General features: G+C 51.9%; 1 protein-coding gene across 1 annotated transcript in view; it reads left to right on the forward strand.

The window, feature by feature from the left end:
- LOC135519836 (intermembrane lipid transfer protein VPS13B) overlaps nucleotides 1-12,712 on the forward strand; it is a 764,993-nt gene that overhangs the window by 595,420 nt on the left and 156,861 nt on the right. Inside the window, 2 exon segments of the mRNA XM_064945043.1 lie at nucleotides 6,134-6,336; nucleotides 12,257-12,500. Coding sequence (XP_064801115.1) covers nucleotides 6,134-6,336; nucleotides 12,257-12,500 — 447 coding nt within the window.

The raw sequence follows: 12,712 nt of genomic DNA on the forward strand, positions 1-12,712 counted from the left end.
GAGATCTATTGTCTCAAGTCTCCTTTCAGTTGGTCTTGCTACGTAATGATCTGTTTCTCTCTCATAAACTTCACAGTCACACAAGACACCACTCACAAGTGTTGTACAGAAGGACACATGACAAGTGTTGTACAGAAGGACACATGACAAGTGTTGTACAGAAGGACACATGACAAGTGTTGTACAGAAGGACACATGACAAGTGTTGTACAGAAGGACACATGACAAGTGTTGTACAGAAGGACACATGACAAGTGTTGTACAGAAGGACACATGACAAGTGTTGTACAGAAGGACACATGACAAGTGTTATACAGAAGGACATATGACCAGTTTGAGTTAAGATGTTGTGCTGCCTTCATCTGGAACGTATTGTATAAACACTTTATCTTGATGATCCTCTGCAGTAGACCAGACTCTGTTGTCAGGACGACAGAGCTGCAGTAGACCCGACTCTGTAGTCAGGACGACAGAGCTGCAGTAGACCAGACTCTGTAGTCAGGACGACAGAGCTGCAGTAGACCCGACTCTGTTGTCAGGACGACAGAGCTGCAGTAGACCAGACTCTGTAGTCAGGACGACAGAGCTGCAGTAGACCAGACTCTGTAGTCAGGACGACAGAGCTGCATTAGACCCAGACTCTGTAGTCAAGACGACAGAGCTGCAGTAGACCAGACTCTGTAGTCAGGACGACATAGCTGCAGTAGACCCAGACTCTGTTGTCAGGACGACAGATCAGCAGTAGACCAGACTCTGTAGTCAAGACGACAGAGCTGCAGTAGACCCAGACTCTGTAGTCAGGACGACAGAGCTGCAGTAGACCCAGACTCTGTAGTCAGGACGACAGAGCTGCAGTAGACCCAGACTCTGTCGTCAGGACGACAGAGCTGCAGTAGACCCAGACTCTGTAGTCAGGACGACAGACATGTGTAATGTAATGTTGCGTGTATGTATAAAACCACAAACTGGACCTGAGTTCTTGGCCTTCTGCGGACTGGTTCTTCTAGCTGGATGGGAACCGTTGTTCTGAAACATGTCTTTTTGATCGTCTGTGTGATCCTGTGTCTGGTGAGGCAGGTCGTGTGTTGTCCAGACAGGCCAGGCAGGTCGTGTGTTGTCCAGACAGGCCAGGCAGGTCGTGTGTTGTCCAGACAGGCCAGGCAGGTCGTGTGTTGTCCAGGCAGGCCAGGCAGGTCGTGTGTTGTCCAGACAGGCCAGGCAGGTTGTGTGTTGTCCAGACAGGCCAGGCAGGTCGTGTGTTGTACTGACAGGCCAGGCAGGTTGTGTGTTGTCCAGACAGGCCAGGCAGGTCGTGTGTTGTCCAGACAGGCCAGGCAGGTCGTGTGTTGTCCAGACAGGCCAGGCAGGTCGTGTGTTGTCCAGACAGGCCAGGCAGGTCGTGTGTTGTCCAGACAGGCCAGGCAGGTCGTGTGTTGTCCAGGCAGGCCAGGCAGGTCGTGTGTTGTCCAGACAGGCCAGGCAGGTCGTGTGTTGTCCAGACAGGCCAGGCAGGTCGTGTGTTGTCCAGACAGGCCAGGCAGGTCGTGTGTTGTCCAGACAGGCCAGGCAGGTCTAATGTTGTCCAGACAGGCCAGGCAGGTTGTGTGTTGTCCAGACAGGCCAGGCAGGTCTAATGTTGTCCAGACAGGCCAGGCAGGTCGTGTGTTGTCCAGACAGGCCAGGCAGGTTGTGTGTTGTCCAGACAGGCCAGGCAGGTCTAATGTTGTCCAGACAGGCCAGGCAGGTCGTGTGTTGTCCAGACAGGCCAGGCAGGTCGTGTGTTGTCCAGACAGGCCAGGCAGGTTGTGTGTTGTCCAGACAGGCCAGGCAGGTCTAATGTTGTACTGACAGGCCAGGCAGGTCGTGTGTTGTCCAGACAGGCCAGGCAGGTCGTGTGTTGTCCAGACAGGCCATGCAGGTCTAAAAAATATTTTGGGATTGTGTGTGTGTGTGTGTGTGTGTGTGTGTGTGTGTGTGTGTGTGTGTGTGTGTGTGTGTGTGTGTGTGTGTGTGTGTGTGTGTGGCAGTAGGGATGGTAACTTGCTGTCCGTTTGACTCAGGCGTCCAACGGTCGACCATAAATATGAGTGTGGTTCTCCTCTGCTCTCTCCCTGACCACATGATAATAGGCTGGGTGGCAGAACACAGGCTGAGCTCACACACACAGAGAGGGGAGAGGGAGGAGAGGGGAGGACGGGAGGGGAGGAGAGGACGGGAGAGGAAGAGGGGGAGAGGAGGGGGAGGGGAGGGGAGGAGAGGACGGGAGAGGAGGAGGGAAGAGGGGGAGAGGGGAAGAGGGGAAAAGAGGGTGAGGGAAGGAGAGGAGAGGGGGGAGAGGAGAGGAGGAGGGGGGAGAGGAGGGGGAGGAGAGGAGGGGAGAGGGGGAGGTTAGGGGAGAGGAGAGGAGGGGGGAGGGGATAGGAGGGGAGGGGAGAGGAGGGGGGAGGAGAGGATGGGGGAGAGGAGAGGAGGAGGGGGGAGAGGAGTGGAGGGGAGGAGGGGAGAGAGGAGAGGAGGAGAGGAGAGGAGAGGAGACGAAAGGAGAGAGGACTTTAAACTTCCTAATTAGTGAGAATATTAAGATTGCCATCGTGGTTGCAGCTGTGTTTTACCTCATCATGCCGTGGTGGTTTCTGTTCCTCCCTGCCCTGGTCTCTGGGCTGTTAATGATGCACCATGGGAGGAGTGGTGCTTTCTGTTCCTCTCTGCCCTGGTCTCTGGGCTGTTAATGATGCACCATGGGAGGGGTGGTGCTTTCTGTTCCTCTCTGCCCTGGTCTCTGGGCTGTAGTTGATGCACCATGGGAGGAGTGGTGCTTTCTGTTCCTCTCTGCCCTGGTCTCTGGGCTGTTAATGATGCACCATGGGAGGAGTGGTGCTTTCTGTTCCTCTCTGCCCTGGTCTCTGGGCTGTAGTTGATGCACCATGGGAGGAGTGGTGCTTTCTGTTCCTCTCTGCCCTGGTCTCTGGGCTGTAGTTGATGCACCATGGGAGGAGTGGTGCTTTCTGTTCCTCTCTGCCCTGGTCTCTGGGCTGTAGTTGATGCACCATGGGAGGGGTGGAGTCTTCTGGCCAGTTGGGATGAGGCTCTCTCTGTTGTAATAGGATGATGATAGCCACAGTTAGTCAGTTCAGTGCTGCTCTGAGAGAGAGGAGGCCTGCCTGGGAGCTCCCCAACCTAGTGCTGCTCTGAGATAGACGAGGCCTGCCTGGGAGCTCCCCAACCTAGTGCTGCTCTGAGATAGACGAGGCCTGCCTGGGAGCTCCCCAGCCTAGTGCTGCTCTGAGAGAGGAGGCCTGCCTGGGAGCTCCCCAACCTAGTGCTGCTCTGAGAGAGGAGGCCTGCCTGGGAGCTCCCCAACCTAGTGCTGCTCTGAGAGAGGAGGCCTGCCTGGGAGCTCCCCAGCCTAGTGCTGCTCTGAGAGAGGAGGCCTGCCTGGGAGCTCCCCAACCTAGTGCTGCTCTGAGATAGACGAAGCCTGCCTGGGAGCTCCCCAGCCTAGTGCTGCTCTGAGAGAGGAGGCCTGCCTGGGAGCTCCCCAGCCTAGTGCTGCTCTGATATAGATGAGGCCTGCCTGGGAGCTCCCCAGCCTAGTGCTGCTCTGAGATAGACGAGGCCTGCCTGGGAGTTCCCCAGCCTAGTGCTGCTCTGAGAGAGGAGGCCTGCCTGGGAGTTCCCCAGCCTAGTGCTGCTCTGAGAGAGGAGGCCTGCCTGGGAGCTCCCCAGCCTAGTGCTGCTCTGAGATAGACGAGGCCTGCCTGGGAGCTCCCCAACCTAGTGCTGCTCTGAGAGAGGAGGCCTGCCTGGGAGCTCCCCAGCCTAGTGCTGCTCTGAGATAGATGAGGCCTGCCTGGGAGCTCCCCAGCCTAGTGCTGCTCTGAGATAGATGAGGCCTGCCTGGGAGCTCCCCAACCTAGTGCTGCTCTGAGAGACACGAGGCCTGCCTGGGAGCTCCCCAACCTAGTGCTGCTCTGAGATAGACGAGGCCTGCCTGGGAGCTCCCCAGCCTAGTGCTGCTCTGAGAGACGAGGCCTGCCTGGGAGCTCCACAGCCCAGTGCTGCTCTGATAGAGACGAGGCCAGCCTGGGAGCTCCCCAGCCTAGTGCTGCTCTGAGATAGACGAGGCCTGCCTGGGAGCTCCCCAGCCTAGTGCTGCTCTGAGATAGATGAGGCCTGCCTGGGAGCTCCCCAGCCTAGTGCTGCTCTGAGATAGATGAGGCCTGCCTGGGAGCTCCCCAGCCTAGTGCTGCTCTGAGATAGATGAGGCCTGCCTGGGAGCTCCCCAACCTAGTGCTGCTCTGAGAGAGACGAGGCCTGCCTGGGAGCTCCCCAGCCTAGTGCTGCTCTGAGATAGATGAGGCCTGCCTGGGAGCTCCCCAACCTAGTGCTGCTCTGAGATAGATGAGGCCTGCCTGGGAGCTCCCCAGCTTAGTGCTGCTCTGAGATAGATGAGGCCTGCCTGGGAGCTCCCCAACCTAGTGCTGCTCTGAGAGAGACGAGGCCTGCCTGGGAGCTCCCCAGCCTAGTGCTGCTCTGAGATAGATGAGGCCTGCCTGGGAGCTCCCCAACCTAGTGCTGCTCTGAGATAGACGAGGCCTGCCTGGGAGCTCCCCAGCCTAGTGCTGCTCTGAGAGAGGCGAGGCCTGCCTGGGAGCTCCCCAGCCTAGTGCTGCTCTGAGATAGACGAGGCCTGCCTGGGAGCTCCACAGCCCAGTGCTGCTCTGATAGAGGCGAGGCCTGCCTGGATCATATCAGCACAAGGCCGCAGCGCAGACAGAATGAAAACAAGACGGACATCTTGGTTATTGTAAACAGCGGGAGCAGAACAAGTGGTGGAACAACAGAGCAGTTAGTTCCGTGTTCTCTGGGTTTCCCCGGCAACCGGCAGTTTAAAGGGCCGTTAAAGAGTTGGTTCTCTGGGTTCCCCGGCAGGCAACCGTTTAAAGGGCCGTTAAAGAGTTGGTTCTCTGGGTTCCCCGGCAGCAACAGTTTAAAGGGCCGTTAGAGTTGGTTCTCTGGGTTCCCCGGCAGGCAGCAGTTTAAAGGGCCGTTAAAGAGTTGGTTCTCTGGGTTCCCCGGCAGGCAGCAGTTTAAAGGGCCGTTAAAGAGTTGGTTCTCTGGGTTCCCCGGCAGGCAGCAGTTTAAAGGGCCGTTAAAGAGTTGGTTCTCTGGACAGATGACTCATACACAGAACAGCATCCAAGTGTTCTGTTGACTGACAGACCAGAGACGTCCATTGTCAGCGAGTGGCGGAGACCAAGGTTTATGGAGATTTATGAGTTCATCGAGCTTGGATCCTAACCAAGGTCGTAGCCGAGGTCAGTCCCTCTGTCACGACTGGAAGGAGATGGACTGAGCCAGAACTGTCCTGTGTTTGTCTGACCAAGTGTCTGTCCGGGTCCACACGTCTCACTGTAGGAACCAACCGCTAGCTCATCTGCTTCTCATCAAGTTCAACTGTGATATTTGGTGTTGTGATGTTGGAGAGGTACAAGACAGAGATGTCCTCTCTCTCCCTTGCTCTTTGTTTAGCGTTAAAGGGGTTTGGAGTTAAAGGGGAAGCTCACCGTTTCTTTTTTACATGTAGACTTATTTTCACGCTTTCTGTGATTGTAGTTGAGCCCCAAAACCATTTTTTTTTTATCATAACAGAAAATTGCCCTAATTACACTTGCCGTTAACTACAATACGTTATGACAATCTGCCTGAAGCATGTTATAAACCAAACCAACTCATTGTACGTTAGAGGTGTTTAAAGCTACAAGGTGCCAGCTCTACGTTACATGAACCCTTTACTGAAGGTTTGTACTGTATGTCTCCCTGAAGTTGATCTGGTTGATTTTAGAGGTGTTTAAAGCTACAAGGTGCCAGCTCTACGTTACATAAACCCTTTACTGAAGGTTTGTACTGTATGTCTCTCTGAAGTTGATCTGGTTGTTTTTAGAGGTGTTTAAAGCTACAAGGTGTCAGCTCTACGTTACATAAACCCTTTACTGAAGGCTTGTACTGTATGTCTCTCTGAAGTTGATCTGGTTGTTTTTAGAGGTGTTTAAAGCTACAAGGTGCCAGCTCTACGTTACATAAACCCTTTTACTGAAGGTTTGTACTGTATGTCTCTCTGTGCTCCTTGTAGACCCGGTCCAGTCAGTCTCAGTGCTGTTGGAGCTGCAGGATATCCTGTTGAGGACGGGTCTGAAGGATCGGAGCCGTCTGCTGCTGGGGCCTTTCTCCTGTAGCGCCGCCCTAGAGGCCAGGTGGTGTAGGCACAGCAGCAGTCCTGAACCTGAGACTGGGACCCCTAAACTACTGCTGGACCTGAAGGGAGGCCTACTGCAGGTGAGAGGGAACACCCACAATCCTCTGGTTGGAGGCTCCCTGATTTCCTCCTCATTCCTTCCTGATTCCGGGAATTCTTCCAACCAGGTTTTCTGGGAAACAGAATTTAGAGATTATTTACAACCCTGTGTGCCATTCTCACCCTAAATCAGTAACTTAGAGTTAGTCCACCTTTCTGTCAGAGATCTGATGATACCAAACATTTTCCCCATACTGTCATTCATCACCCTAATGACCTCACCCTAATGACCTCTACTGGTTATTCATCACTCTAATGACCTCTACTAATGACCTCTACTGGTTATTCGTCACCCTAATGACCTCACCCTAATGACCTCTACTGGTTATTCATCACTCTAATGACCTCACCCTAATGACCTCTACTGGTTATTCATCACTCTAATGACCTCTACTGGTTATTCATCACTCTAATGACCTCTACTAATGACCTCTACTGGTTATTCATCACCCTAATGACCTCACCCTAATGACCTCTACTGGTTATTCATCACCCTAATGACCTCACCCTAATGACCTCTACTGGTTATTCATCACTCTAATGACCTCTACTGGTTATTCATCACTCTAATGACCTCTACTAATGACCTCTACTGGTTATTCATCGCCCTAATGACCTCTACTGGTTATTCATCACTCTAATGACCTCTACTAATGACCTCTACTGGTTATTCATCACTCTAATGACCTCTACTAATGACCTCTACTGGTTATTCATCACTCTAAGACCTCTACTAATGACCTCTACTGGTTATTCATCACTCTAATGACCTCTACTGGTTATTCATCACTCTAATGACCTCTACTAATGACCTCTACTGGTTATTCATCACTCTAATGACCTCTACTGATTATTCATCACTTTAATGACTGTTAGGGTACAGACTGGTACTTCTACTGTTAGGGTACAGACTGGTACTTCTACTGTTAGGGTACAGACTGGTACTTCTACTGTTAGGGTACAGACTGGTACTTCTACTGTTAGGGTACAGACTGGTACTTCTACTGTTAGGGTACAGACTGGTACTTCTACTGTTAGGGTACAGACTGGTACTTCTACTGTTAGGGTACAGACTGGTACTTCTACTGTTAGGGTACAGACTGGTACTTCTACTGTTAGGGTACAGACTGGTACTTCTACTGTTAGGGTACAGACTGGTACTTCTACTGTTAGGGTACTGACTGGTACTTCTACTGTTAGGGTACTGACTGGTACTTCTACTGTTAGGGTACAGACTGGTACTTCTACTGTTAGGGTACAGACTGGTACTTCTACACTGTTAGGGTACAGACTGGTACTTCTACTGTTAGGGTACAGACTGGTACTTCTACTGTTAGGGTACAGACTGGTACTTCTACTGTTAGGGTACAGACTGGTACTTCTACTGTTAGGGTACAGACTGGTACTTCTACTGTTAGGGTACAGACTGGTACTTCTACTGTTAGGGTACAGACTGGTACTTCTACTGTTAGGGTACAGACTGGTACTTCTACTGTTAGGGTACAGACTGGTACTTCTACTGTTAGGGTACAGACTGGTACTTCTACTGTTAGGGTACAGACTGGTACTTCTACTGTTAGGGTACAGACTGGTACTTCTACTGTTAGGGTACAGACTGGTACTTCTACTGTTAGGGTACAGACTGGTACTTCTACTGTTAGGGTACAGACTGGTACTTCTACTGTTAGGGTACAGACTGGTACTTCTACTGTTAGGGTACAGACTGGTACTTATACTGTTAGGGTACAGACTGGTACTTCTACTGTTAGGGATCGACTGGTACTTCTACTGTTAGGGTACAGACTGGTACTTCTACTGTTAGGGTACAGACTGGTACTTCTACTGTTAGGGTACAGACTGGTACTTCTACTGTTAGGGTACAGACTGGTACTTCTACTGTTAGGGTACAGACTGGTACTTCTACTGTTAGGGTACAGACTGGTACTTCTACTGTTAGGGTACAGACTGGTGCTTCTACTGTTAGGGTACAGACTGGTACTTCTACTGTTAGGGTACTGACTGGTACTTCTACTGTTAGGGTACAGACTGGTACTTCTACTGTTAGGGTACAGACTGGTACTTCTACTGTTAGGGTACAGACTGGTACTTCTACTGTTAGGGTACAGACTGGTACTTCTACTGTTAGGGTACAGACTGGTACTTCTACTGTTAGGGTACAGACTGGTACTTCTACTGTTAGGGTACAGACTGGTACTTCTACTGTTAGGGTACAGACTGGTACTTCTACTGTTAGGGTACAGACTGGTACTTCTACTGTTAGGGTACAGACTGGTACTTCTACTGTTAGGGTACAGACTGGTACTTCTACTGTTAGGGTACAGACTGGTACTTCTACTGTTAGGGTACAGACTGGTACTTCTACTGTTAGGGTACAGACTGGTACTTCTACTGTTAGGGTACAGACTGGTACTTCTACTGTTAGGGTACAGACTGGTACTTCTACTGTTAGGGTACAGACTGGTACTTCTACTGTTAGGGTACAGACTGGTACTTCTACTGTTAGGGTACAGACTGGTACTTCTACTGTTAGGGTACAGACTGGTACTTCTACTGTTAGGGTACAGACTGGTACTTCTACTGTTAGGGTACAGACTGGTACTTCTACTGTTAGGGTACAGACTGGTACTTCTACTGTTAGGGTACAGACTGGTACTTCTACTGTTAGGGTACAGACTGGTACTTCTACTGTTAGGGTACAGACTGGTACTTCTACTGTTAGGGTACTGACTGGTACTTCTACTGTTAGGGTACTGCTGTAAGAGTTCCACATTACAACAGGGGGAAACTTCTTGACGTTTTGTCTAATGCACTTATTGCGAGCCATGAACAGAAAGATCAGTCACAACTCAACACCTAATACATAATCATACACTTCCTTCTGCAAATACGGAGTGTTTTTGGTGTTTTAATGAAGTCTTGTACAAAAACAACCCAAATTCCTTCCGTTCCAGCTCCAAACTTGAGAAATACCCACATTTTCCTGCTGTTATGTTTAGTCACCCTCCTCCACAGCAGAGTAGAGCCCAGTCTGGTGTCTCAACTGTTTTTTGACTCAGAGATTCCTGCCTTCCTGTCCATCCCCAATACCCAACCCCCTCCCCATCCTTAATCCCAAATCTCAACCCCAACCCCCAGCCCATCCCCAACCCCATCCCAAACTCTCAACCCCATCCCCAACCCCATCCTTAACTCTCAGCCCCAACCCAATCCCCAATCCCATCCTTAACCCTCACCCCCAAACCCTTCCCGAACTCTACCCTCTCCTTAACCCCCAACCCCAGCCTCAACCCAACCCCCAACCCCATCCTTAACTCTCACCCCAATACAATCCCATCCTTAACCCTCACCCCCAAACCCTTCCCAAACTCTACTCTCTCCTTAACCCCCAACCCCAGCCTCAACCCAACCCCCAACCCCATCCTTAACTCTCACCCCCAACCCAATCCCCAATCCCATCCTTAAACCTCACCCCCAAACCCTTCCCGAACTCTACCCTCTCCTTAACCCCCAGCCTCAACCCAACCCAACCCCATCCTTAACCCCCAACCCCTTCCTTAACCCCATCCTTAACCCTCACCACCAACCCCAGCCACAACCCCAGCCCCATCCCCAACCCCATCCTTAACCCCCAAACCCATCCTTACCCCCCAACCCCATCCTTAACCCCCAGCCCCATCCTTAACCCCCAACCCGATCCTTACCCCTCAACCCCAACCCCATCCTTACCCCCAACCCCATCCTTACCCCTCAACCCCAACCCCATCCTTAATCCCCAAACCCATCCTTACCCCCCAACCCCATCCTTAACCCCCAGCCCCATCCTCAACTCCCAACCCCATCCTTAACCCCCAACCCCATCCTTACCCCCAACCCCATCCTTAACCCCCAGCCCCATCCTCAACTCCCAAACCCATCCTTAACCCTCATCCCAACCCCACCCATCCTTAAACCTCATCCCCAGCCCCAACAACTCAACACCTAATACATAACCATACACTTCCTTCTGTAAATACAGAGTGTTTTTGGTGTTTTAATGAAGTCTTGTACAAAAACAACCCAAATTCCTTCCGTTCCAGCTCCAAACTTGAGAAATACCCACATTTTCCTGTTATGTTTAGTCACCCTCCTCCACAGCAGAGTAGAGCCCAGTCTGGTTCCGTGTCTCAACTGTTTTTTGACTCAGATTCCTGCCTTCCTGTCCAAACCCAAACCCAATCCCCAACCCAACCCCCCGCCCCATCCTTAACTCTCACCCCCAACCCCTTCTCAAACTCTACCCTCTCCTTAACCCCCAACCCCAGCCTCAACCCAACCCAACCCCCAACCCCTTCCTTAACCCCATCCTTAACCCTCACCACCAACCCCAGCCACAACCCCCAGCCCTAATCCCAACCCCGTCCTTAACCTTCAGCCCCAACCCCATTCTTAAACCCCAACTCCATCCTTAACCCCCAACCCCATCCTTAATCCCTAGCCCCAACCCCATCCTTAACCCCCTTCCCCATCCTTACCTCCAGCCCCAACCCCATCCCTAACCCCCAACCCCAACTCAATCCTTATCCCCCAACCCCATCCTTAACCCCAGACCCAACTCCATCCTTAACCCTCAGCCCCAACATCATCCTTAACCTCCATCCCCATCCTTAACCCTCAGCCCAAACCCCATCCTTCACCCCCAACCCATCATTAACCCCCAAACCCATCCTTAACCCCCAAACCCATCCTTAACCCCCAAACCCATCCTTAACCCCCAAACCCATCCTTAACCCCCAAACCCATCCTTAACCCCCAACACTTCCTTAACCCCCAAACCCCATCCTTAACCCCCAAGCCCATCCTTAACCCTCAGCCCCAACCCCATCCTTAACCCCCAACCCAACCACATCATTAACCCCCAACCTAACCCCATCCCTCACCCCCAACCCATCCTTAACCCCAAACCCATCCTTCACCTCCAAACCCATCATTAACCCCAAACCCATCCTTAACCCCAACCCCATCCTTAACCCCCAACCCCATCCTTAACCCCCAACCCCATCCTTAACCCCCAAACCCCATCATGAACCCCCAAACCCATTCTTAACCCTCAGCCCCAACCCCATCCTTAACCCCCAAACCAACCCCATCCTTAACCCCCAAACCCATCATTAACCCCCAAACTCATCCTTAACCCCCAAACCCATCATTAACCCCCAAACCTATCATTAACCCCCAACCCCATCCTTAACCCCCAAACCCATCATTAACCCCCAACCCCATTCTTAACCCCCAAACCCATCCTTAACCCCAAACCCATCCTTAACCCCCAAACCCATCATTAACCCCCAACCCCATCCTTCACCCCCAACCCATCCTTAACCCCCAAACCCATCATTAACCCCCAATATCATCCTTAACCCCCAAACCCATCCTTAACCCCCAAACCCATCATTAACCCCCAACCCCATCCTTAACCCTCAGCCCCAACTCCATCCTTAAACCCAACCCCAGCCCTTAACCCCCAACCCCATCCTTAACCCCTAGCCCCAACCCCATCCTTAACCCCATCATTAACCCCCAACCCCATCCTTTACCCCAACCCCATCCTTTACCCCAACCCCATCCTTAACCCCCAAACCCATCCTTAACCCTCAGCCCCAACCCCATTCTTAAACCCCACCCCAACCCTTAACCCCCAACCCCATCCTTAACCCCTAGCCCCAACCCCATCCTTCACCCCACCTTAACCCCCAACCCCATCCTTAACCCCCAACCCCATCCTTAACCCCAACCCCATCCTTAACCCCCAACCCCATCCTTAACCCCCAACCCCATCCTTAACCCCATCCTACCCTGTATAGTAGTACCCTGTCATGTAATATTGTCCTTGTGTGTGTTTAGGTGTTCTGGGGCCAGGAGCATGTAAACTGTCTGCGGCTGGTGTATGAGCACCTGCAGGCCTACCTCCAGAGGAACCAGGGATCTGGGTCAGGGTCTGGGACTGGGTCTGGGACTGGGACTGGGTCTGGGGCTGGGGCTGGAGCTGAAGAGGAAAAGCCCCCCTCCCCTGAATCCCCCTCCCCCAGGACAGAACACAGCTCTGACGACCTCCGCACCGGGCTGTTCCAGTACATACAGAACTCAGGTAACCATCATACCTCACTACTACCTATTCACCTGTTTCTCAGGTAATAACACACTGTTACTATCTATTAGATACAGGACTCAGGTAATAACACACTGTTACTATCTATTAGATACAGGTAATAACACACTGTTACTATCTATTAGATACAGGACTCAGGTAATAACACACTGTTACTATCTATTAGAAACAGGACTCAGGTAATAACACAC

The sequence above is a fragment of the Oncorhynchus masou genome, chromosome 29 (genome assembly GCF_036934945.1).
Source record: "Oncorhynchus masou masou isolate Uvic2021 chromosome 29, UVic_Omas_1.1, whole genome shotgun sequence".
Lineage (NCBI taxonomy): Eukaryota > Metazoa > Chordata > Actinopteri > Salmoniformes > Salmonidae > Oncorhynchus > Oncorhynchus masou.